The 27831-nt window shown below is 40.6% G+C and overlaps 1 protein-coding gene across 1 annotated transcript in view; it reads left to right on the forward strand.

Moving 5' to 3' along the window:
- Positions 1 to 26973, forward strand: part of KCNK13 (potassium two pore domain channel subfamily K member 13) — a 77011-nt gene extending 50038 nt beyond the window's left edge. Inside the window, exon 2 of the mRNA XM_075103698.1 lies at positions 23849 to 26973. Within this exon, the coding sequence (XP_074959799.1) occupies positions 23849 to 24741 (893 nt within the window). The 3' untranslated portion in view covers positions 24742 to 26973. The remainder of the gene's footprint in view (positions 1 to 23848) is intronic.
- Positions 26974 to 27831: the final 858 nt, after the last annotated feature.

Genomic DNA, 27831 nt, shown 5'->3' on the forward strand with positions numbered 1-27831 from the left:
TAACAGTTACTTGGGAAGACAAACACCATCACTCCAAACATCCCCCCCTTCCTTCTTCTTCCCCAGCTTTATATACTGAGCATGATGTCATATGGTCTGGAATATCCCATAGGTCAGTTGGGGTCAGCTGTCCCGGCTGTGTCCCCTCCCGGCTTCTTGTGCCCCGGCAGAGCTCGGGGAGCTGAAAGTCCTTGGCCAGTGTAAGTGCTACTTAGCAACAACTAAAACAATCTCCACATTATCACCACTATTTCCAGCACAAATCCAAAACATAGCCCGTACTAGCTACTACGAAGAAATTTAACTCTGTCCCAGCTGAAACCAGGACACTGTATTACCATAGTTTGGAAGGGGGTTGTTTTTTTCAAACAGCTGTAAAACATTATATATTATCACCTCATTAAATAATTTTTGTTTGTATTATTTAATATTTTTATCATCTATGTAACCAATATGTCTCCACTAGTTTATAATATTTCACATTTATACAGAAAGCATTTTTAGAGATAATGTATCATTCCTCAGATGAAGTGGGAATTTTGAAATAGTGAATGCTGTTTTTTACAAGCAGTCAAAAAGCACTTACTAAAACAGTAGGCAGATAACAATGTGATTTCCAAGCCAGAAGGCTTCCACTGTAACCACCAGTACAAACACACTTAAAAACTGTTTCAGGCAAGGTGGTTCAGTGATAGGCAGCTATGGTGGCAGGTCACCAAACACAGTTTGAAATTTTGAGTGAAATTTTAGATATTTTCTCTAAGTAACTCAGTCCTTAGGTCTGAAAGACAATAGAGTTGCTGAAGAACCCGAGTTCTTCAAAGCCTTTTAAGAAGAAGACACATATACCAAAAATTTTAAACAGAGAGGAGACATTTCTAATAACTTATGAAGCAATTTGTTAAAAGCTTTTGCTTCATCACTCGCAGAAGCAAAACAAAGCTTAACCTCTAGGGCATAGAAGCATTTTCTGATCCACAGCAGCGTTCACTAAGAAGCATTTTGTTGGAGTTTGAAGATTTTTAACACAAAATTTGTCAAATGCCTGTCACATATGTACTGACATTTCCCCACAGATTTTCTAAGAGCATAGAAAGGGTTGCTGAGGGCAGTTTGCCCTGTCTAACCTATTTTCAAAGGCAGTTCATTCGAGGCTTCTTCCTTTAATCAAAGGCATCTATTGAAAAGGTTGTGAGCAGATGTTTACTGCTGAACTGTTTGTTCATCGTGCATGATACCTTAAGCAAGAGACTGAGACCTGAGTACAGGTATAATGATTATGAAAACAGTTCTTGTTTCTGACTGAAGAATTATTTAGCCCCAAAAAAGACAGGGATTAAAATGTTCCAGCTGAGAAGAAAAGGCCATTTAAAAGTGCTTCTTAATTAATTACTTTGGATGATCCAATAGCTACCACAGTTGTGGGGAAGCCTTTCAACCCTGCATTATTACATATATGAAAGAAACCACAGAGATCATAAGGTTAGACTTGAATCCTGTGATCCTTCTTACACAGTGGATTGTTAGCTAATAGGTTAGTATTATCTGTTGATTTTATTCATTGGGATTATCCAATGTCTTCAGTAAAAATGAATACAGATTTAAACTGGTTGTTTCTGTACATAATCAAGTAACAACCACTTATAGAGGATTTTTTTATATCCTACTGCATTGCCTTCCCATCTAAAGAATAAACAAGAAATACGTTACCAGACTGCATTCAAACTCTTATGGCAAACTGCATTGCATCTGTAAATAAATACGACCCTGACATGATCATAATTCAGAAAAGGGCAGAGCAGACACACCTCCATTTGCTTTAGCAAAGTTGCTGCAGTGCATTAGGATTTTAAAACCCAAAGACTCCAGATCCTCCACCTCCACACCGTGCTGCCTGGAACCAGTGTGTTTGTTAGGAATATTCAGTGCCTTCTTTCAAGGCCAGTCTTTTGAGAGTGGCAACTGTGTAAAAACCAGCGTCTCCAAAATAGCCAAGGATATAGTGCATCACTTTGCCCAATCCTTTTTGATCAACGTGAAGGATCTGGGCTGAGAGGATGCTGACACGCTGTTTCTTCTGAATTCTTTAAGCTGTCATACCTATCATTAAGGAAAGTCTAAGAGGATGCCTGGGAAGAAAAGGGAACTTCCTGGATTAAAGAAAGCCCTTTAGCATCCATGTGGATTTGCCCTGTGACTCTAAAGGGTGTACTAGTTCCAAACTGGTTGTGCTCCAGTTTGTTGTCTGGCAGACCAGTATCAAGTACAAGTAGATAATTTCCCTCCTAGCACTACAGAGGCTGATCAGGAATCCTGTTTGACATTTTTATTCCTGGGAATTGCATAAATTAGATGGTTTCAAATGGAATACTGCCGTTCCTTTTCTGAAATTTTCTGTAGCCTCTACTGCTCATGCAAAGACTGATGCTTAACTTCAGCATCAGTACTTCACCTAACAATTTTCTGTTTGTTTATTTTATAAATATATCCAGTGACAAAAAAACGCAGAAGTAGACAATAGGGAACAGGATTTAAGAAGTAAGTAAAACTCATTGCCAGAGTGAAAAAAAATAGTTTCTGAGTTAACTGAGCAACAAGGAGGCCTTTTCAAGACAAGTTTACTAAATGACATGGAAGTAGAAATTAATATGACTTTCAATAAGCTCATCTGCTCAGTTAGTGAAGATCTAACCAAACATGGTAAACTCCAGGCTGCACCCACACCAGAATCTGGGAAGGAGGTGAAGGTATTGCTAGGCCTTCCTCACTGAGAAACACTGCACGGTTTATATGGTAATGACACACAGATGTTTAAGCAGCTGGAGCAGTTACTGGCAGTACAATTCCTGAGGTAGTTCTTTAAGCTAAAAGTCACATTTTTTGAAAGTTATGTCTTTAGTAGAAAGTCTGCTAAAACATCTTCAGCTTTAAACATTGTGCTGTTCGTTATGAGGCTAACCCAAAACCACAATATGAGGTCAGAAGATACAAGGAAGAGAACATGAATCAGCTATAACATGCCTATGAAACAGCTGCTATTGCTAGCCAATGGTTATCTGAATGTCTTCAGGTCTTCTGTCTGATAACACCTTACCATGGCTGTTACATGGGCAATTAACAGATCTTACACAAAAGAAAATTTATTTAGGGTGACAGGGTGTCTTAATGTCCTTGGACTCATCCATCAATGCACATTCATGGTGATGGATGGGGTTTAGTTTGCTGTTCACTTCTCAGGACATCTTCATGCCTCTTTCCCTGAACCATATATGCTGTTCCACAATAGTCGTTACATGTTCAAGAGTGGATTTTATGTTATATTTTGACTGGATACTTCCTCGTGGACAGTATTGGATGCTTTTTCTCTTACCTCAACTGGAAGATTTTATCATTGTTTTTAAAGTTTGTTACTCCAGTGCTTCTGTTAGAGGATTTCTAGTGGTGCATTTTGTAAAAGGTAAATCATAAAGTCATAAACATGTCAAAATTAGCTAAAAACATTTTTTAGCAAGCCCAGCCATGTATCTGGTAATGAACATCATTGTCATGTTTCTAAGTAAACCATTGCTCTTGGGACTGCAAGACAGCTGGTGGCTGGTTTTACTTTTTTGTAAGTTTTGCTTTAACTGCTTCTAAGAAAACATTCATTAAAACTTATTTTAAAGAAAATTTTATTCAAAGTCAATCTTTAAAATCATGTCTTTAAAAATATTTTTAAAAATTTTATACAGAGCAAAAAGTATTTTAGCCAACTTTCACTTTCTAGAAGGGACAGTGGTGGGTTTTCTTTGGTCAAATCCAGTGTGTGTGATACAGATTTTCAGGTGTTCACAGAGATCCTGGAAGGCAACAACACTCAGCACATAGCAAAATGTGGCATCACTAGTTCAGCCATAGTTTTCATTAAAGTACCAGCACCCCAGGAGCTCTAATAGCCTTGATGAAGCTGATTACTAACCAGTTTTTGGTCTACAGCTCCCTTTTGTTTTGTCACAAAAGGTGTTTGTACTGGACCAGCTAACTTGGTCGTTCAGCATTTTAATGTTAGTACATATTCAAATCATGCTATACTCTTAAAAACAGCTTGTGTTTGGCGGGGTTTTTTCCTTATTTTGCACTTTCGGGAGTTTGGCAGTTATGATCTCCCTGTTCTGTTGAAATGGGGTTAATTTTTCTCTGTCTATATCATTCTGCATCATAGTTGTTGAGAATTTTTTTAAAACACAACAACATAAAAGCTTAATCTTTTCCCATTCTTTTAAAACTGTCCTTTGGAGAATGTCACTTATTTCTCTACCTGTTAAGAAGGTTACTGTGACTTTGAAACCATTAATTTCTTCAGCTCTTGGCTGGGTGGAAAAAAAAAATCATTTTTTTTCTACATAGTTCCCAAACCTTTTTTTCAGAAGAAAATGGGCCTTTAGTGGAAGTCTGATAAACTCCCCCTCTTCAACTACTTCACTGACAGGCTTTTTATTTTAAAAGAGATTCCTTGGTGACACTGGCTTTTGCACCTATTTTCAGCATGTGCATTATATGCTGTATCAAAGCACTATTTCCTTTTCATGTATGGCAAACTGCTTTGGACATGGCTTCCAGGAAGCCATTATAGAGAGACAAAAGGCTGCACAGAGTCCTTTTAGTGCAAAGGTCTTGATAAATGGCCTCAAATCTTCCAGATTTGTTTTCACACAGTTAGCCACAGCACTGGTCACTTACAGTCCTGAGAAATCCTGTTATTTAATTCTGTGCTTCTTTTCCAAAGTAAAATGTGCTGTTCAGCTGGGGAAGTAGCACTGTGAATAATGAGGTTAGAAGCATTTAAATGTATTACCAGTACAGGTGACATCTTCAGAACTTCTGGAAAGATCCAAGACTTTACTTTGATGTTTTTTCAAGGGTTTTAAAATGAACCAAGTATATTGTAGACTTACACATTTATTCTTTCCCTGGCAGAATACATTATGAACTAAATAGGTGATACTTCAATACCTGGGATAAACATATGTAGTAAAGACTTTCTCAGCTTCACCATTTTCATAAGCAGAATGTGAAAAATAATTTAAACATAGTTATTTAACTGATCAGCATTAACAGTATCGAGTAAACACATGTGAAAAAGCTATTTACAAAGCAAGGTGGTGTACCCAGGCTGCCAACAGCCGAACCTCTCCGCTTCCAGGCTTAACAGTTCCTGAAAGTCTGGGAAAAGCTATCTTCCAGAATAATCTGAAATCAGTAGGATGATTCTTGTGATAAACTTATCTTTCTGCTTTTTAAAATGTCTTTCCTTCATTTAACACCAGTGTTTGAAATGATGGCCTTTCCTAAGTGACTGTTTCTTAGCACAAAGGGCAGGACATAGCCCTAGGTTAGATCTTTCAGACTTTCTGAAAGTGAGTTCGTGTGTTGCACTCTGAAGTCCACATAATCTCTTTAAAGTTCAGACAGGCATTTCCCACCACAGTTTTTACTCTTATATTTTTCAGCCTTATGATTTCAACTGATTGTCTTCAAGTAATCACTCAGAGAAGAGCTCACTTATCCTGGAGGCTGACAAATATTGAGCTCTTGTAGGCATGTCCTTTGCTGGGCCAGGTAGCTGCAGATACCTGTGGACAGAGGTGAAAGCCCCTCTGAAATGGCTTACGTTTCCAACAGCAGTGCAGTGTTTGCTCACATACAAAAGCTGTTAATTCAGTTAACAAACTTGCAGAGAGAAACCTCATAAAGCAGAGAGAAACAAAGAGTTTCTCTGGGTCTCTCAAAGGCTACTATTGGATGTTTAACCTTTGATCAAAAGTATTTCAGATGCAGTTTTGCAATTTTGCTTCTGAAAGGATTCACTTCGATTTTATCTTTGCATAAATGAATGTCTCTTTTTCCAGACATCATTAAAGTATGATTTTTTTTTCCACAAATCTATAAATATCTGACTGGAAAGCCTGGCATCCCTTTTATCCTCTAGATGACTTCACATCTGGCTGGTCACCTACTTTGTGTGGGAGGCTCTGCTCTGAGCAGGGGGGCTGGACTGGCCAGTCTCCAGAGGCCCCTTCCAACCTTAGCTATCCTTGGATTTTGGCATGTCCTATGGTACACCACTTGTCCAGTTATATCATAAAACACCCAGCTGTGTAGCTTTTGACCGCTTTTTATTATCTTGTTATAATCTCATTCAATTCTACCCTCCTCTGCATGCTTGTCTTGCTCTTTTTTAAATGTTTGCGTGGGCAAGGCAGCTGATACTGAGATTTTTGAGTATGCCTGATGCACAGAGAGCAGGATTGGTCATCATCCAGGTAGGTAAGAAGAGAATCAGTCCTTGCAGTAGGTATTGTGTTGGGTTCTTTTTAACATTTGCCAAGGCACAATACTTTGACAGCAAGACAAGGTTGCTGTGGAGGACGTGGAGTAAGTGCAGTGTGAACCTCCCTGTCCTATTTTACATATAGGTCCTTTTTTACATGAGTGTTTGGACCTGTAAAATCCTATGAGTAGGCTGGATCATTGGTCTGCTTCAGTTTGTCTTACAGACATATGCCATGAGACCTGTCACTAAAAGAGCATCTCTGGCTTTACAGGAAGAGACACGTGCATTACATTTAGGCCATCCATAAGCCAGGGACTTAGCAAGTCCTTGCCTTTTGAAAAAGCCACACATTTTGAAAACAAGACTATATGCCTTGTCGTTGTGCAGAGAGAAGCCAGCACACTGTTTTGGCAATGACTTACTCTTTTCTCCAAGCCAGAATTCACTGTGCTCTATGTTGCTGTTTCTTAGACTTTTTTTTCCTGTATGATGTCCTAAGTTTGTCTTGACATTTTAGCACCTGGTGGCAATAACTCTCCTTTTGTAGGTGATGTATTCTTTGGAGTGGCCTGACATTTTTCAGGTTGAGCAACCCGATCTGGTGAAAGATGTCCCTGCCCATGGCAAGGAGAGTGTACAAGGTGATCTTTAAAGGTCCCTTTATACCCAAACCATTCTGTGATTCTATGATTACTTCACAAATTCATGTTTTATTCCCAAGTGTCCATCTAGCAGCCCCCTCAGCATAAGTTTTCCATTTCAAAATGTCAAAAAGGGCAAGAAATAGCCTTTTCCCCTTCATAACTCCTAGCTTTTGAGACACAGATTCATGGATAAGAAATTCAAAGTTGATAAAACGCGTTCAAATTTGTCATCATGTGCTCTTCGCAAGCACTCACAGAATCGTCAGTTCTCTGTCACCAGTTCACCAGTGATAAATATTAACTGAAATCTCTGATAACATTTGCTGTCAGCATTATCTACTAGTTTTTATAATTTTAATCACAGTATTAATATCTGCTTCCTCTTTTTTACAGAATATTTTAAAAACCCTCCTACATAACCATACCAACAGCCTTTTCTATATGGTGTGAGCTCATGATCCTTGCTTTGCCTTTGCAGTCCCTGCAGCACCTGCTTGGGTACTGTCAACTTTTTGTCTTTACTCTTAGCTTTTTGGGGCTGTCTGTCAGTCTCTGAGGAACTACAGGAGTGTTTGTGCTGTCTTTTATGCTGTGCTGCTTTGGTGTGTCCTTCAGTGTGATGTATCCAAGCATCAGGTCAACCTAATTTTCTAGATGAGGTTTTTCTGTTCCTTGAGGGTAGCAATGCTGAGGCCCTTGGCATGTGGTGATTCTGGTAGCGATGGCTCCCAACCTTCCTCTCTTCCACCAAGATAAGGCTTGAAATTGGTTAGGAAAATGTAATTGCATACATGTACGTATATCATTTCTTCACTTACCAAAAATTAGCTTTCCTTACCTGTGTCCAGCTTCCTTCCAGCCTATAATGCTGGAGATGATTGTTGTTCTTCACTTTTTTTGAGCTTAACACCCACAACCAAAGTCTTGCTGCTTTAGTTGAACTGCAAGTGACACTGCTGCATAAAATTGCTCTGATAGTGTTCCTATTTAAAGTCAGGGAAGAGCTTAAATTTTACAAAATCCCCTTCACTAAAATGCCACTAACAGTGTTTCCCCAGGCTTTTGTTACCACGAGTATACAAACAGACACCACAGTTCCTGACCTGTTTTTTTCCACTGGGTGAAACCAAAAAACCTGCCTTACTTCCCACAGTTTTACCCCAAAATGAGAAGAAAGACTAAAGCTTTACTCCAGCGGAAAGCTGTATTAATACGTCTTGGACTGAAAAAGCAAATCACAGAAGCTACAGACATATATACCTTTCCTACAGTATTATGTGAAAAATGCCCTCCAGGAGACACAGAAACCCTTTTTTTGCTCCAGGGAATGTAAGGTATCTTATATATCCATGACAAGAATAAAATTCACAATAAGCAAATTTAAACTAACCTTTGAAAACGCTTAAAATACAGGCAGATTTGTAATATTTAAAAGGAAAATTTTAGTGTAGATGAACCTATAGCTAAATTAGTACACAGCATTATGTTCCCATTTCTTAATAGATGAACTTATTATGTTTACACAAATTGACTGACTGAAAACAAACTCCTGAAACAGTGTTAATTACATTCATGATTCAGATAAAGTATTACCCTGCCAAGATGAATTTTGGCTTGAAGTTGCTGCTTATTGTTAGTAAGGTAGACTATTCAACAGAAAAAAAAGCTTTATATACATATATATGTATTCCTTATATATGCACATGATTATCTCTCTCACACACACACATATATTTATAAAAAAGATAATTATATGTTTTTCAGTCTTGCATATATATGAATCCATTCATTAAGTTCCTTCTGCTGTAAGGAACTGAGAAAAAGAAATATTATTTAATCCCTCTTTCAGTCACACTTCAAGATCTTTAGGTCTGGTTTTGATTCTTAAATGCATCACAGACACATCATATATACAGTGTACACAGTATATTCCTGTCTTCTGAAAAACCTCTTCTGGGATCGGTAAGAGAAGAGCAATGCTTTAAAGCATCTTTTCCCATAAATATGTCTTTATAGGGACTGCTTTTGGTGCTAAATGTTAACCAAACGTACACCACAAATCAGACTGTTACTGCATTTCTCAGTGACCTTAAATCCAAAAGCATATACTTTTGGCTTTCAAATTGAATATATTTCTTTTGTGATTAAAATTCTGATTTATTTGTATTTTTATGGTGGTTTTTAATTGGAATGGAACTGCTGAGACTGCTATTTTTTACTGTATTATATATACTGCCGCCTCAGCCATGGCATTTTTTAACTATGGAAAGGATCAATTCATTCTACCATATTTCCTTATAGCTCCTTCGATAAATTTCTATATAGCTTGGAGTTTATGATACTGCAGCTATCATAATTTTATGGAAAATTATATTTTTAAAAAATGGGTTAGTGGCAGGGTCAGATGAGTCCCCTGGTTTTGGTGCAGTCGGGATGGACAAACAGGGGCACCCTCCCCTTGAGGTACAGGCTGGGCACCCCTCCAGCACAAAGCAGTCCACGTGTTTTTTATTTACTTACTTTGCACAAGAGAAACACTACTGCTTTAGCATAATTATTTATCAAGTCATCAAATAGAGCTTTCATTTCTCCAAAAAGAAGTAGCAAAAAAAGCTGGTTCCCAGTACACTCAGACAGCAGCCGTAGGGCTGCAGCCTCTGCCAGAGGCCTGAGGCGGGCAGACAGGAGCACTAACAGCTTCCCTCGCTGAATTGCAGTTGATGCTACTTGTCCACAAAACTAACACTCATCATTATTACGGTATCCACACCAAGGTATCACCTGCTAAGCACATTTCGGTGCAGGGTTTCAGGTTGTCTGTTGGGGCCATGCACGTTCAGGTTTGCACCTAAAGAGGACTCTGAGCCATGCCAAAGCTGGGCTTGGTGTCACCATCGGGGCGGACATTTCTATGGAGGAGGGAGGTAGAAGCTGGTGTCTGCAGCACTTCTGCAAACAGCTGCAGGGTCTGAACCCTTACTGCCTTCCCAGAGGCCGGGAGGTATTAGTACAGGTATAATCGAGCACTTGAATACTTCTGCAGCCCCAGCAGAGTTACTGGTATTATTCTGCCTTTTAGAGCCTGCCAAACTATTGATGGCTGGCTTTGATGGGTGTTCAGGCTGGACCAGATGTGGTGTTGCACCCATATATAGGGCTCAAGTACCTTTTCATACAACAAATTAAAATTAATATTTAATTAAATAGTAAATACATATCTGTTAATAAATTGTAGATTATTTAATTAGATAAATGTTTTTATATTTTAAGACTAAATAAAAACTACAAACCTTTAAATGACTGTTCATTAAATCCCCAAAATTCTGAAAATAATAAGGTAGTTTCAAAACCGAACCCTGTTCTATCCCTATAGAAACACAAAAGGTGTACAGACTTACAAATCTATCTAGGGATGATGGAAAGGCATTGGGAATAGCACCTCAGGCTTCAAAAACTACATAAAAATTATAAAGGGAAGCCAGAAGGTAGGCGTAAAATATTTATACAGGGGATTTATTGTAGCACAGGAGCTGTAACAAGGCAGCGTACCATTCTTACACAAGACCTGGAATGAACCTTAAATAAAATATAACTTTAATTCTATAAAGCAGAATGGCAAGGTTTCCGTAAATTATCTTATATAAAAAACTTACAATAATGAAAATTACAGAGGCTCTCTCTCTGAGTCGTGCTTTAAGCGTTACACAGACATTATAATAGAGTTATTAACAGATCCATAAAGATACTGTCTATTAAAATTTAATTTTTATTACATTTTTCATCCGATGTTGTACTTTCAGATTTCTTAACTTTGGAAGCTTTTCTTAAGTTAGGTTTCTGTTCAAGGCAGAACATGCAGTTTATATATGTGAAATGAGAGTAACAGGTATCCACCTCTTTAGACTGGTTTTAACAATGACTCACTGTGAGCTGAACTTCACTGTATTAAATACAGACTTTGCTTCACATACAGTAAAACAAAAAAACAGCTTTTCTTATGCGCTTCAAAAACAAATCTGCAAAAGCCCCAAGATTTTGCGATTTCTACCTTCAAAGCCCCATTCACACACTCACATGACACTAACCTATATCTGTGTAACAAGAGTGGGTTCTCAGAAGGCTTTTCTCAGCAGGAAAAAAATGTTATGCACAATCTTTCACACAAGTCTTTTATATCCCCACAGTGGCACAGACTGAGCACGGGACTTGTGCAGTCCTCGGAGCAGCATCTCCCTCCTGTCCGTCAGCCTCAGTGAAATAGTGGCAAGAGTGATCTGTGCCAAGTTTGAGAACTCTCAAAAAAAGTTAGAGAGGCAAAAAAAATCTCAATATGTAGGAGAAAGTGTAGATTGTATTTGGGTAACTATATTTATTGTTTCATCAAAACGTCTTAGATCATTGGTTTCAACATCAATATTGCCCTTTAGGAATGGACTTAACCCTGCTATGAGCTCTGCAGGAGCTTACATCTCTCTCAGCCTGCCTGAGCATGATATTGCAGGTGCGGAGCAGCGCAGAAGGAAGCAGCAGCAATGGTACTTAAGGCAGGGTCCCAGGCCACCAAGCAGCCAGTCACTCAGCATGGCAGTGTATCTGTGGATATGACTCATCTCTAATAGCTCTGGAGACATTTTCAGGTTTTACAGCTCCACAGAGTGCTTGGGATGCCCAGGCAGGAGGCGCAGAGCTCACTCAGACAGGCAGGTCTGGAAACAGAAGAGCATATAGCACAAGGGAGAGCTGTTATAGCCATACATCCCCTGCCTTCTTGGGCAGGCTGAGCCCTTCTCCACCATGTAGCCATCTACACGAGAAAATAGTGAAATAAATGTGCCAGTGAAATAAATGCTACCACACACCAGGCTGTCCCTGATAAATATTACTTTGTCAAATAATTGTTGCAGTAATGGAGAGTTTCAGTAATGTGGCTAACTCATTCTCCCCTCATAGTCAGAGAGAGGGTCAACATGTTGAAATGAATGGTTCTGACAACATGTAGGAACATATGTCTTACCAGACAGCCACACAGGTCAGACGCTGACCTTCCACTGATGGGAAATCAATGTGGGGGGACCGAGGGGACAGGGTGGTGTGCATGTGCATGTGTGTGTGATTTTGCTCATACATTTAGAAAAATGAACCACACTAGACTTTTTTTTCATATCAGATATTGGACGCAAGTCCAAGTTTACTTCTGCCAGGTAGCTGTGACAGCATTGTGCCTGCTTCTACGGATGTCTCCTCTCACACAGTGAAAGTCTTGACAGAAATGTGTCTTTTTCTTCTCTTCCTGGGAAGGACTTAATGTCCTTGTTCCTTTCCGGAACAGGACTATGCTACAAGTTTGCTGATGTAGAAGTGTCATAAGTGGAGTGATGTGACATGATTTGAGAGTGCTTTAGCTTTTCCTACAAGAGTTCCTATGGGTGACAATTACTCCAGCAGAACTAGAGTTTTCCTAGGACTACTTATTCTGCTCCAATAGCACCAGAATAGGTGATCGTGGCAGAAGTGAACTTTGCCAAAATATTAGTGTCTGCACACTGTAGGAACAGTGCACGGTACAGGACATTTTCTCAAGAAAGTCTTTGAAGTACAGCTTCTCTTAGAGTTTTTTATTCTGCCTCTCTTTTAGAAGCAGAAAAGGTCCTTACATAGATAGTTCAGTGCAGAATGTATCTGGGGGAAGTAGGGTCAGCAGTTTTGCAGCTATCTAAGACTTTCTATATTTCTCTTTCCTAATTACTATCTTCCTGATGATCTTGTCACTGCGGTTGAAAGTCTTGGTTCTATTTAGCTTAGTTGATACCTGTCACAATCCTCAATCATTTTTCAGTGACGGTTCCACTGTTCCACTGGTGTAATTCACCATTTCCCCCATGAGTCATGACCAAAGTAGAACTGATAGAGAAAAACAAGGAAAAGAGTTAATCAAATAAATAGAAAATGTATTAGGAATACAGGCACAACACCACAGACAAAGAGCTCTGATCACAGGCTAAACTGGAAAACTGTTTCATTAGGATATTTATATTTCTAGCATCACAATGATTCATTATTGTTGCTGTAGTGTTACCCCCCTCTTTCTACCCACTTCCTCTTTGTGGGAAAGGCAGGAGCAGCAAACTGCACACATTCAAAAAGGAAATGAAACCTCTCAGAAAAGAGAGATATTTTGCAGAAAAATAGGAAGACTCAATCTCATGATTCAAAATTAACTCTAAAATCTATATGTCTGGTCCTAGTCTTCCTACACACACATTATATTCAGCACGCCAGGCTTCATTCATGAGGGGTTAGGACTTATGAACTGTTTCTCACAGTCTTTCATGGCATCAAGCATACCAGGAAATAAAAACTGAAGGTTTAATTAATGTAACCTGTGAATGCCAGGACATCCAGAGTTAAAACACATGCCAAACCATGTGCCACCAGGCAGAGGAAGACAAGTGTGGGTAATGATCCAGGAGAAACACTTACAGCAATAGCACTGGAGTAGTTTACAACAGAAAAGATGAAATAACCTGATATTGGCATGGAGTAGGCAGCTGGATTCCCCGAGGCTGTGTGTTGTGCCCTTTGGCCTCCTAAGGACATGCCAGGACATGGGTGGCACAAGTACCCCAGGCTGTACCCCCTTGTCTGTGTCTGCGGAATGGGATGTGATGGGACAGCGGGACAGCTGGGTGCGATTGCTGCACAGCCTTGTCTCAGGGGTCTGGCTTTTGCAGGCTGGTGCTTGTTTTAATTTGGCTTTTCTAGAATTTCAGAGGCTGATAAATCGGAGTATTGAGAACAGAAAATAGAGAAACTAGATTTTTTTGGAGAGTTGATTAATTGTAGAAAGTTGATGCCTGTTTCCTCTTGTGAGATTTCAATATAAACATGTTACTGTTAGATTTAGATCAATATTTGCTTAATGTTAGTCAATATTTACCTCCTGTCAGAGGATTCTACATTAGGAGAACTTCCTGTTGGACCTCAGTCCTTCTTATCAAACTGACTATTGATAAGAATTTCAGCTGCTTGCTTTTCTTTGGTTATACTCAGTACTTCCTTTAGGAAATCATGAAGCATGATTATACTATACTATCAATGTGTTTACACTTTTTAATTGTTCTTCTGTATAAATCACAGAATCACAGTATCACAGAATCTCAGGTTGGAAGGGACCTCAGGGATAATCTAGTCCAACCTTTCTAGGAAGAGCACAGTCTAGACAAGATGGCCCAGCACCCTGTCCAGGTGACTCTTGAAGGTGTCCAACGTGGCCGAGTCAACCACTTCCCTGGGGAGATTATTCCAATGGTGACTGTCCTCACTGTGAAAAATTTCCCTTTCGTGTCCAATCGGAATCTCCCCAAGAGCAATTTCTGTCCATTCCCCCTTGTCCTCTCCATGTGACTCCATGTAAAAAGGGAGTCTCCATCTTCTTTGTAGCTGCCCCTTAAGTACTGGTACATGGTGATGAGATCCCCTCTGAGCCTCCTTTTCTCAAGGCTGAACAAACCCAGCTCTCCCAGCCTATCCTCGTATGGCAGCTTCCCAGTCCTTGGATCATCTTGGTGGCCCTTCTCTGGACCCCTTCCAGCCTGTCCACATCCTTTTCGTATAGCGGGGACCAGAACTGTACACAGCCCTCCAGGTGTGGCCTGACAAGCGCTGAGTAGAGCGGGATGATGACTTCTTTATCTCTGCTGGTGATGCCCTTTTTGATGCAACCCAGCATCCTGTTGGCCTTCTTGGCCACAGCAGCCCACTGTTCGCTCATGTTGAGCTTCCTGTCCACCAGCACCCCCAGGTCCCTTTCCACAGAGCTGCTCTCCAGCCAGGTGGATCCCAGTCTGTGCTGCACTCCCGGATTATGTTTTCCCAGGTGCAAGATCTTACACTTCTCCTTGTGGAACTTCATAAGGTTCTTGCTGGCCCACTCTTCCAGCCCATCCAGATCTCCCTGCAGAGCAGCTCTCCCTTCTGGAGTGTCTACTTCCCCACTCAACTTGGTGTCATCAGCAAACTTCATCAGGCTACACTTGATGCCCTTATCCAGATCGCTTATAAAGATGTTGAATAACATTGGGCCCAATATCGATCCCTGGGGGACTCCACTAGTGACAGGCTGCCAGTTTGAGAAAGAGCTATTTAACACCACCCTTTGTGTGCGGCCTGTCAGCCAGTTCCCCACCCACTGCACAGACCCCTTGTCTAGGCCATATCGCATCCATTTCTCCAGGAGGAGACTATGGGGGACCATATCAAAGGCCTTGGAGAAGTCCAGGTAGACAATATCCACTGCCCGCCCCATGTCAACCAGGCAAGTCACTTTGTCATAGAAGGCCACCTATAACCTTTTGGAATATCACAGAATAAAAGACCAGTAGAGGTTGGAAGAGACTTCTGGAGATCATCTTGTCCAACTCCCCTGCTTGAGCAGGTACGTCTAGAGCAGGAGGCATAGGGCCATATTCAGGCAGGTTTTGAATGTCTCCAGGGAAGGAGACTCCACAGCTTCTCTGGGCAGCCTGTTCCACTGCTCTGTCACCCTCACAGGAAAGAAGTTTTTCCTCATACTCAGGTGGAACTTCCTGTGTTCCAACTTGTGCCCATTGCCCCTTGTCCTGTCGTTGGGCATGACTGAAAAGAGTCCAGTCCCATCGTCCTGACACCCACACACCTTTCAGATCTTTATAAGCATTGATAAGATCCCCCCTCAGTCTTCTCTTCTGCAGGCTAAATAAACCCAGGTCTCTCAGCCTTTCCTCATAAGAGAGATGCTGCAGTCCCCTGATCATCTTGGTAGCTCTCCGCTGGACTTGCTCAAGCAGTTCCCTTTCCTTCTTAACCTGGGGGGCACACAATTGGACACAGTACTCCAAATGTGGTCTCACTAGGGCAAAGCAGAGGAGAGGACAACCTCTCTCAACCTGCTGGCCACATTCCTTTTAATGCACTCCAGGATACCATTGGCCTTCTTGGCCACAAGGGCACAATGGCTGGCTCCGGGTCAGCTTGCTGTCCACCAGCAATCCCAGGTCCTTCTCAGCAGAGCTGCTTTCCACCAGGTCAACCCCCAACCTGTACAAGTGCATGGGGTTGTTCCTCCCCAGGGGCCGGACCTTGTACTTGCTTTTATTGAATTTCATCAGGCTCCCCTTGGCCCAGCAGCTCTCCAGGTCTTGCTAAATGGCAGCCCAGCCTTCTGGTGTATCAGCCACTCCTCCCAGCTTGGCATCGTCAGCGAACTTGCTGAGGGTACACTCTGTCCCTTTGACGAGGTCATTGATGAATGTGTTGAACAGGACTGGACCCAGCACAGACCCCTGGGGAACACCACTACTTAGAGGCCTCCAACCAGACTCTGAGCCATTGGTCACGACCCTCTGAGCTCTGCTGTTCAGCCAGTTCTCTATCCACCTCACTGTCCACTCACCTAACCCACACTTCCTTAGCTTGCCTGTGAGGATCTTACGGGAGAGTGTCAAAGGCCTTGCTGAAGTTGAGGTAAACAACATCTGCTCCTCTCCCTTCATCTACCCAGCCAGCCATGCCATCACAGAATGCTGTCCGGTTGGTCATACAATATAACATGAACACACAGGTGGATTTTACAGCACTTTGCAATAACAATCTGCAAGATAGAAACTTTGATGTCAAGGCAAAATTGCTTTGCATAGGAGGTGTGCAGTGCTTTAGAAAACTTTTATGGACTATATTTGGAGTTTAAATTCCTTCCAACTTCTGAAAACGTAGCTCTGTTACAGAGAAATTCTGAGTTAGTATGAATATTCAGGAAACAAATCTGAATCCTTGCTTAAGCAGCACATGGAAAAAGCTGCATAATACATGAAGGAAATTTTAAACTTGGTTAGATTCAACTAACTTCAACTGCAGTTGCTCAGTTCAGCTGAATACTGGGAAAAATAATACCAGGTCGTAGTCATCAAAATATTGTGGGACACAGGCAAATCAGTATCACACTGATTTTAGAATAGAAATCTGAAATTTTTACTGAGCAGGCCTTCTTCATTGCTAGGCTGCTAAAGTTAAGGTTTGTCATGCATATCTGTCAATGGTGATAATATAGTACCATATCGCAGACATATCTCACAAATAAACATATAAACACACATAAACACTTTTCAGTACCTTAAAAACATTCAGTTTTCCAAACTCAGAACACTCTGATTCCCACTTGATTAACTATAACCTTGATTTCTACTTGAAATAGTTCTTTTTCAAGAAATGTCATGCAACTTGCAAAATAAAGTTCACTAAATTTCATCAGCATTCTCTCATACCATAAAAAAATCATCACTACCATTTTTTCCTGCAGTCGTTTCCTGTTTTTCTTTGTCACAAGAAACAATCTTGTATTTTCAATTAATCCCTAAGTGTCAGCCACTTCTTTTATTTCCTCTTTAATGTGATTTCATAATTTCATTCTGTATTTGCTTCCCAGTCTGCCATTTTAACTTCTTGCCCTTTCACTCTTATGCTGCGTGGATCAGACTGCTGCTCTAATTCCTTATTGTTTCCCTTCTATGCATTTGAATGTTGGTTTCTCCTCTACTTATCCTATTTGAGTAATCTCTTTCAAACCGCTAGGACTGAAGTTTTTCATGCAGGAATTACAAACTCAAACATGAAAGTGCTGTTTAACTACTGTGGTTTATAGCCTAAAATCAGTTTTGGTGCACAGAGAGGAAATGATAGCAAATGTAAGAACAATTTGTAGAAAAGGCAGCAAAAATATTTCTGGAAACCATGGGCCAGTAAGTCTGTCTTCCATAGAGGCTCATTAGGAAGATGGAAACAGGAATGTAAATAGTCAGGACATTCAAAAAGGTGATACAGCTTTTGCAGAGGGACGTTACGTTGCACAAAAGTAATGGTGTACGTGGACATTCAAAAGCCTTTTTGCAAAAATCCTCATCAAAGCATCTAAAGAAACAAAACTCTGCTGGGATGAAAAGTGGAGTCCTATCATTGATAAATAACTGTTAAAAAAAATAGAAGAAAATCTAGGTATCAATATTCAGTTTTCGAAATGGGAGCACATTAACAACAGGGTCTCTGAGGCTCTTTGCTGACACCTGCACATTTCAACAGTCATAAACAATGTAAGAAAATAGGTAAATAAATAGATAACAACATCTGCTTAGGAGAGAGAAGTATTCAGGATAGTCAACTATAAACCTGACTGAAATGAACTGTAGAAGAATGTCATGTTACTGAATAACTAAGTAGAAAAATAGATTAAATTCAGTGGTGACAAATGCAAAGTAAAGCACATGGAAAAAGATTTAATTACAGGCAGACAATGAAGAGCTCCAAGACAGACATCACTTGTTGAGCAAGGGAGCTAAGGCCCAGTGTTGATAGGTTGCTGAAAATACCAGTTTAGTGATCCACAGCAATCAAAAAGGCAAACAGGAATTCCTGTGAAAAAGAGAGCAAAGCACAACACATTGGTATGCCCTGCATCAATTCAAAGTTCTTCTGCATTGCAAATACTGTATATAGTTTTGGTCCTGCCCCTTTATCTTTGAAAGACTCCATTGAGGTTGAAAACAAACAAGAAAGGTAATAGGGCTGGTTAGAAGTATGTCTTAGCAGGCTGAAAACTAGAGACTAAATATTATTGACCTCCTCAGACTGGGAAGAAATGAGAAGGAAGGAAATAACAGAAGTCTATAAAATCAGAAGGGGGGCGGTGAAGGGAGAATGTGTGTGGAGAATGATGATCGCTACAGCTAACTGCAAAAAGTGGGAAGCCTGAAATGAATTGTCAGGCAGCAGGTTAGACAAAGTCTTCCTATCCACAAAGCTTAATTACATTGGGGAACTTACTCGCTCAGGTTTAATGGAGACCAACAGTATAAATGATCTGAGAAACTATTTGATGAGATTGATGATCAAACGTGATGTCCTCAAAGCCTCTAAACTGCTGATTTCTGCGAGCTGGGAGGATGTCCCAGGGAAAGATCACTCTGTTCCTATTTTTCTTCGCTATTCACACTTTCTTATATCTTTTCACTTTCAAAGACAGCGGCCTGACCCAGTATAGCGATTCTGGGTCCTTGAGCTTGGTCCTGCTCATCTGAAGTCTCTAATCCCCAGACAGCTGACATGTAGTACGTGGATGACCACCTCCTGGAAAGCAAAAACATGGCAATTGCTTCTAAACCCATCATTTTTGCTGTAAGAAAAGCCAAGCAACTAGGAAGGCTTAGTTACACAACTGTAGCAGGTATTTGGATGGTTGATTTGACAATGACAATACCAAGAGCTACATTTCCTGATAAACATGACTTGCAGCTGTGAAAGCTATGTAGCTCCAGTTTGTGAATAAACCTGATCTTGTAGTTACAGTGGAGAAATACTTGCACGTGACACTCTTAGTTATCTCAAGAAGACAGTTAAAATGAACTCGTAGGTCTATATGCACAGTCTTTTCTCTAGCGTTTGTAGGAATCATTGAAGTTATAAGGAATCTGCCTTTGCTTAACATTTTAAGGGACTGGAAATGAAAAGTCTGCTGTTTGTAAGGCTGTACCCTCTTTTATGCAAAGAGGGCAGATCAGGAGCAGTTCTGCCTGTACAGGTCACAGGCATGCAAGTGGGGGCTGCTGGCCAGTGCTGGGGTGCCCCAACAGGAAACAGGGGAAGTGTGATTCTCCTGGGAGGGTGCAGGGACTGGAGAAAGACACCAGGCAGAGCAACAGGTGTCCCACCATTGTGCCAAGACTTTAAACGGACATATTTCAGCTGGAAAATTAAATATTTTGGTTTAAAAGTACTGCCTCAATCAAGCATGTGAATAGCAATTCAGATACCTCATGGCCTGTTCCTGTCTGGTTCAGTTTGTCAGGTAGGCAGCATCTCATGTGGCGTGTCAGAGAAACCCTCAGCTTCTTTGAAGAGAGCTGCCAGGCGTTTTTTCACATTATTTTTTTGAAAAGAAAAAAAAATTAAATGCTGCAATATTTCAGTTTTTAAATGCTGTAGTGGCACCTCAGGGTCCATTCTCCTTTTCTATAATGGAGGGGGAAAAAAGGCATTTTACAAGCAAAGCAGGGAATCCACATTTTTTAATCCCTTGCCATGTAGAGTATCTGAAACAGAAGAGAGGGGATAAATACTGCTTTTGCTAGTATCTCATCAGTCTTCTGGAAAATATATGGTGAGGCATTAATGCTGTGTCTTTGTGGGGATACACAGGTGCACTTTGCAGCTATGAGGCCTGGGTGCATGTTCCAGATTCATGTGGAGATGTCATGCGCTCTGCACCAGCCTTCACTCATGTCTTTCCACGCAAAAGAGCCACTGCAAGCCCTGACCAGGTCCAGGATGCAGAGGGGACGTATGGAGATACATCCATACCTCCAGGACTTATGGAGATACCTGGCCCCAGGACAGACATTGCTATGCTAAGCGTTGCCTTTGCTTTCAGAGAGAACAGCTCGTGCGTCCTCTGATGCTCAGGTAATATGTATGATCCCAGTGCACAGACATCAGGCTTATTTCGGTGTCCTTAGGTTAGAGGGGAGAGTTTTGGCATGAGAGCTTTCACTAACCTCCCGAAAGAACTGACCAATCTATAGGTCCTCTGTGTTTGCACAGCACAAGATCATCGATAATTTTACTAAAACGGGAGCAAATCCTGTTGCCATACCTTTTTGTCCATGAATGAGTCACATTTTTCCTTACAGCAATTTTGGGGAAAAAAGAGGCAGATCCCACAAAGGATAAAAATTTACTTCCAGCTAGCATTTGCAGGGTTGTTGTATGAAAAGGGTTTTTGAAAGAATTAACTTTTTGTAGAAATTAATAAGCAGTGCATTTCTTATTTGATGGCCAGCAGGAAAAATAGGAAAAAACCTTAACCTGAAGCTGTATAGGAACAGCTTTTTTTTTTTTAGGTCTTTCAGAAGGATAAAATATAATGAAATTTTTGATAGGCTTGATTTGATCATTAGTGAAATGTGTTCCATTTTAAGATTATGAAACTTTTAAAAATCTGAAAGGATTTTCAAAGTATTTTTTCAATTTTTTTACTTCCAACTGATTTTTTTTTTACCAAAAGGTGATTGACATTTTGAAACAAAAACTTATACCACAAAAATGCCAAAAGGAGAACATTTTATTTCATTTAAACTGTTTCAGCCTTGTACAATTTTGCCATCCTTCATTTCTTGGCTGAAACAATTCACCAAATTTACTTGGATTTATGAATGTTTGAAACACTCCAAGAATCCCTTTGAAGAAAAATGTACTTACTGTCAAAAAAGTCCTACTCTATAATACAGCATTCCAAATTAATCCTGAGTGTAATACTGCGATGGTCAAGGTTAACCAGGCATAGTGTGGCCCAGTACATGGAAATGCAAGGCATTCCAAGAACTGAAATTAATTCTGGAACTAAAAGCCTATATCTCATTTTTGATAAATGATCTTTGAAGGAAAAAAACTTGTTAATATATTTATAGTCTTTTAGGTTTTTCATTTTAGTGCTTCTTTGGAAACGTTAGTATTAATTGCTACATATTGAGATTTGCAAACAAAAAAAGAAACAAAAATTTACATTTAGTCCAGGATGTCAAAACAGTGCCCCTGCTGAAGAGGAGGAGCTGACAAGGGGCAGAGTCACAGTCAGAGCCTCACTGCTTCTCCGGATCAACGTTCTGCATCTTTTGGTATTTAAGGTTCACCATGTGTTTCCTGTCATGCCTGTTTGGGTGCCTTTGTAAAGCCTTTGCTTGTGGGTTTTTACCCGCACAGATCTGAGCTCTGAGATAAAATCCAGCCAAGTAAACAAAGTAACCTGAGGAGCTCAGGCTCTAGCCACAATGCCACTGACAGGAGCCCGAGAGGGGCCTGTGGGAAGGAGCCCGAAGGAGTAATGCCACACTGGAGGGGTGAGCCTGAACTACATTTCTCTTCCCAGGGCATTTGCTTTATGCTGTGAGAGGTGCATGCTGCTCCCTCCTGCCCTTCACCCTGTGCCAGAGGCTCCCCACCTTTCCACCTCTGCCCAATCTGCAGCCTCTTCTCTTCCTCAAAGAGCAGGGTGGGCCAGGGACACAGCAGCACCCCACCTCCCGACCCGCCAGCTGCTTTGGGCAGATCCCACCAGCTGCAGGGAGGTTCCCCTCGTCCATCAGTCTTTACTTGTCTGTCCACAGGGTGGAGGTCATGACTTGCATATAAGCCAGACTGCACAGAAAATAAGCATCAAAACTAGAATTATAAGAGGATCAGGTTATGGAGCAGAAGGGGAAGGTAGAAAGTGAGTGGAAATATTTGTGTGCCAAGGGGAACAATGGCAAAAAGTTCTTGTAATGAAGAATGTTTTGACTATGTAGTTTGTCTCATGGTGCTGTTCCCTAAGGCTCAGAACTACAGTCCAGCTCTCTCTAGCACACAAATTTGAGGAGGAGGCTTGTGCCAGATCTGTAGGTCCTCTGGTTGCTGTGGTTTGGCTGTGGATGCAGGTGAAGATGCAGTGACTCTTGAGAGCCCACACTTGGGGCTGTCATTCAGAGGGGGTTGTGCCAGAGGGGTGAAGGCAAGGGCTGTCGCTTAACTGTGTGAGACAGGAGTGGTGTTAGAGAGGAATCTGTGCTGGTAGAAGGTTTCCAGTGAAGGGAAGATGGGCATAATTCAGTGCTGTTGGAAACATGGTCCCTTCACACAGCAGTTGTGTCTTCCAAGCACAAGCGTATCACACCAAATATGATTTCCTTTATTTCCCAGAGCCTAATGTCTTTATTTCATAATTAGCATCTCATAATCACAAAGAGAAGGAAACAAATAAAAGCATCCCTTGTCTAACACAATTTTTCTCCCAGCAAGATTGTTTTGGCTTAATTGATCAGTTATGTAATCCCTTATTAATCCTAATAAAAAAGCAGCAAAGTTATTTATTATGAGTATTACTTGAATTTGCTCAATGATGTTCTGGACATGTTTTTTATTCTTCAGTAATATCTTACTAAAGCAAGATTGTCTTATCAATATTTGTAACTGAAACAAAAAAAAATTACTATTTGTAGGCTTTACAAAGGGAGAGATTTGAGAGAAGGCTGAAGCACCTCTGACCTAAGAAATCCCATGACAGGGGATGAGACCAGAGGAGACTCTCCTTAAGACTCACATACAGATTCGAGCTGTGGAGTGGGACACAGAGAAATAGGAAAACTTCAGCAATGCTGATTTAAAAGAGGGCTGATAATGGGCGACCAACACCAGGGTGATATGCAGGGCAGCTCTAATGCCTGCTGGGGATCCCTATGAGGGTCTGCTGCCCCTGTCAGGGGCTGTTCCTCTGGTGTGTGCTCCCAGCCTGGGCTCCCCTGGCTGGGTTGCAGTGGGTGCTTGGTGCTGGCTGATGTGGCACCCACGCTTACAGCAGGAGCTAAGTAGGGCTTAGAAATGTTTCACCTTGGGTTAAAAACATTTGGTGGGGATGGACCCCTATGAGGTAAGAGCCAGCCCTGGATCAGACCTATGGTGTGGAGCACCGTAAGAGAGAAGGAAGTGGGTGCAATAACCACAGATTCTGGAAGTAATCCAAGGCACAAAGTAGGATGGAGCGAGTCTAGCAACCAGACCAAAATTCAGACTTTCACTAAACTCTCTTTTCTTTTCAGTGTGTTTTCTTCTGCTTTTTGTTTCATTCTGATTGTGGAGGAAACTCTGTCATGAGTTTTCTTCCCCTTACTGCTGGGACAAGGTCAAGCACAAGTAGAAAATAGTCTGGGAGGGTCCTCACTTTTTTCCAGAGCTGATGTGTGCTATGAGGGTTTGTTGCCAGTTCTTTCTGTGACAAAACTCCTGACATGGTAACTACAGGTTGATTTTTTTTCAGCTGTTCTGTTTTGTCTTTCAGGGTTTGGCATGACCACCCCAGCCACTGTTGGAGGCAAAATCTTTCTGATATTTTATGGCCTTATAGGATGTGCAGGGACCATTTTGTTCTTCAACCTGTTCCTGGAGCGTTTGATCACTGTCATAGCCTACGTCATGAAGTCCTGCCACGAAAGACAGCTGAGGAGGAAAGGTGTCCTTCCTCACAACGGCCGGCGGGGTTCAGGGACCTCCGAGGTGGACAGCCTGGCAGGCTGGAAGCCCTCCGTGTACTACGTCATGCTGATTTTATGTGTAGCATCACTCATCATTTCCTGCTGTGCCTCTGCAATGTACACACCAATTGAAGGGTGGAGTTACTTTGACTCACTTTACTTCTGCTTCGTGGCCTTCAGCACCATTGGTTTCGGTGATCTGGTCAGTAGCCAGAACATGAAGTATGAGAGCCAAGGCCTTTACCGCTTTGGCAATTTCGTCTTCATACTCATGGGGGTATGCTGCATCTATTCCTTATTTAATGTGATCTCTATTGTCATCAAACAATCCATAAACTGGATATTAAAGAAGCTGGACTGCAGGTGCTGCCACAGATGCCAAAGAAAATTATTTCGTTCACGGAGGAATGTGGTAATGCCGGGAAATGTGCGCAGCCGGAGAAACATCTCCATCGAGACTGATGTTGTCAATGAGAATGACACAGATGGACGCCGGCTGTCAGGCGAGATGATCTCCATGAAAGACTTCCTGGCCTCCAATAAAGTCTCACTGGCCATCATGCAGAAACAGCTGTCGGAAACTGCTAATGGCTATCCAAGGCAAATGAGCAGTAATTCAAGGCAAAATGGATTCTCTGGTGGGGTTGGAGCCCTAGCAATTATGAATAACAGACTGGCAGAGACAAGTGTGGATAGGTAAAATAATAGCAGTGATAACAGTGAAACAGTAGGAACCATTTCAACAAGTATAGACAAAACATGAATCAAGTGGAAATAGCTAGGGAAAGAGTGTCGCCAGAGGTTAGGATGGATGTGAACAGCATACCTCCTGTTGGAAGACCTCTGACACTTTTGGGGGGCTGTCACTTAACGTCTTTGCTCTTTGAGCTGCACCAGTCTCAGCCTTCCCTATTCCCATGCCTCAAAGAGGTCACTGCAGGAGAAATTTAATTTAGCCTTCAGATCAATTTTCTGAACATGTCCTGTTCTCCTCCATTTATGTGAAATACAGATTTCAGGATAAGAAATCTGTGGTATGGGAAGAAACCAAGTGTGTCTACTGAACATATTCTTAATTCAAAGATTGTTCTGAACTTTCTGTCTTGCTCTCGTCATACCTGATTTCTGAAAGTAGCTTATCTGATACCAAAGGAGGAATCAGCCTTTCTATGTGATATTGCAGATCTAATTTAATGGAATAAAATCCCCAAAGTATTTTCTTTTATATATCACCTCTTAAAATGTATTCCTGTTATGGAACAGCTAGCCTTGAAATCCAGCTTCTGCTGCCATTAATATTTGTGTAAATCTGGACTAACTCTATGAAAATTGGTAGGACTACCCTGGAACAATTGTGATGTGAATGAGAAAAGAATTTGGCCTTCAGTATTTAATGTAGTCTTCCCTTTAAAAGGATACTGTCAAATGTGATAGAATAAAAATTTATCTTACTTCTGTTTTCTTCTCTCCATTTGCAAAACGTTATTTTTTTTCTAGGCTACTTTTTCTAAAATTGAATCACTGTGGCTTTCTGTTTCGAAAATATCAAATCAAATTGAAAACTGCCATGCTGACAAGTTGTATGAATTATTCCACCATAACAATCAGAGACTTTTCAAAATTTCTATTCATATTATGTTCAATTGTGACTGATGCAATTGAGCATCAGCATTATGTAATGCAACTAGTAACTGAATTTACACAACAGGCTTTACTATGCAATTAGATTGCCATGCCAACATTTGGTGTATTATTATAAGCAACTGTGATCACAAAATCACTTTGGCAGTGTGCTTTTTACCTTTCATGTAATTCTGTCATTCTTCACCTGTTTTTGGGCTTTCATTGATGATAATGGCAGGGTCTTGATTAGGGAAATAGAAAATGTTTAACTACTCATTTTTCTCAATGAAATGTTCCAAGTGTTCATTATGACTAGAAAGGAGACTTCAATGAGAGGAATAATAACAGTGAGAAGAATATAAAAATAGGAAACAAGGTGATCTTTAATGACAGTGAAATCATGCTTTGTATTAAATAACTGGAGAAATAAGGGATTAAATTAACATAAAGTCTAGCACGAATTTGAGGAAGAGTGGGCTGGATTCCTGATTCTCCTTTAACCATGCAACGCATTAAAGATAAACAGTATATGAGAGTGTAAATCAGCAGAATTGGTCACAAAGGACCTGATCTAATTCCCCCTGAAGAGAACAGTACATACATTAGGATTAAATGCTTTCTCACAGCTAGAAAACCTTGCAGAATACTACGATTTTAGGGAATTTAAAGCACCAGTATGCAGTTCTTATTCAGAACAATGCAGATAACCTCTTTAATTTGTATTAGGGATTAATATCATATCCTTTTTCTTCAGTCTGGCCAAAAGTTCTTATACTTAGGTTCCTAATACAATACTGTAGGACAACATTTTAATACTCATTTTAAACAATATTAGAATCTGAAAACCTCTTGGTTTCAAATAGTTAAATATTCCATACCTCTTGGAAACCTTTCATATCAGAAAGTTAACCCAGATATTAAACAACTGTACTTAACTAGTGAAAAGTCTAGCAAGCTCTTTGTGACATATTACTGCTAAAATATACTGCTTAAAAGTCAAATCCTGCTGTCCTTATTTACAAGGGGAGCTTCAAGCTGAAGCCATTAGTCGAAATTCTGATATCAACTCATCTGTGCAGCAGTGGAATATCCCTAATAGCTGCATCCATGTAAAATCCAAATCAGCTCCCAAACCCTAACTATGGTGAGAAAAGCAATCTGACTTGTTTCTGGGGCAGTTATGCATTAGCAAAAATTGCCACTGAACTGTTTTAGATTATATTATAGTACCCAAGATGCATTACATTGTTACACTTTTTTTTTCTCCCAAGACCTTCTTTGTCTCAACCTCACTGAATAAAAATGCTTAGATATTAAAAGAGAAAAGTACTGCTCTGAAGCCATCTTTCCAAATTCATTCAGCAATGCCTCTGTTCACTGCCGGTAACCGTGAGATCTCATTGTTACAGAAGCGTTCCTCTTGCTGCCAGCTAGCAGAACTAGTTTAAGACTTGACTCATTGCTTAAGCAGGGCTTTCATTATGATCAGAACAGCCATAGGCTTGAAAACTGCAGCTTTCTTCTCCCATTATGACAGTAACTCTTAGTTGCAGATGTCCGATTTTGCTGGGCACTGAACACAGAAGTTACTCAACACTACTCCGTTTTCCAGATGATTGAGGTAACATGCATTATCATCTCAGGCAAACAACCAAAACATGCAAGTTTCTTTAGTTCATTTATTATATAGTTCCATGTCATCATTAATGAAGGACCTGGCTTCCACATAGGACTTTTACTCAAATCCTTCTATATCAAATTATCTTTCAAAATTTCTTTCTGGAAGTCTAAACACAGGGCAATATTCACAGAAAAGAGGTGAGAAAGCAAATTGAAGGAAAGAGAAATGTACACACTGATGGAAATCGATAAAACATTTCAATCTGTATAGTCAATTCAACAGAAACTATTTATCTTTTAGAATATGACACAGCCCAGTAGCAGATCATTAAGATGGTCTTCAGATGGTTTCAGCTGCTCCCGAGATATGAGGTAGTTATGTTGCTCTTTTCCATTCTTTGTCATACCAAGCCTCGGTTACTCATCACCACAGAGGAATCTTTATCAGCTATTTTCAATAGATCTAAAAACATCTATGGTTATGAAAGCAAGGGACTAATATGTAGTGTTGATCAAACAGATTGGGCAAGGTTGTATGAGATCTTTG

Source organism: Phalacrocorax aristotelis, chromosome 9 (assembly GCF_949628215.1).
Source record: "Phalacrocorax aristotelis chromosome 9, bGulAri2.1, whole genome shotgun sequence".
Taxonomy (NCBI): Eukaryota; Metazoa; Chordata; class Aves; order Suliformes; family Phalacrocoracidae; genus Phalacrocorax; species Phalacrocorax aristotelis.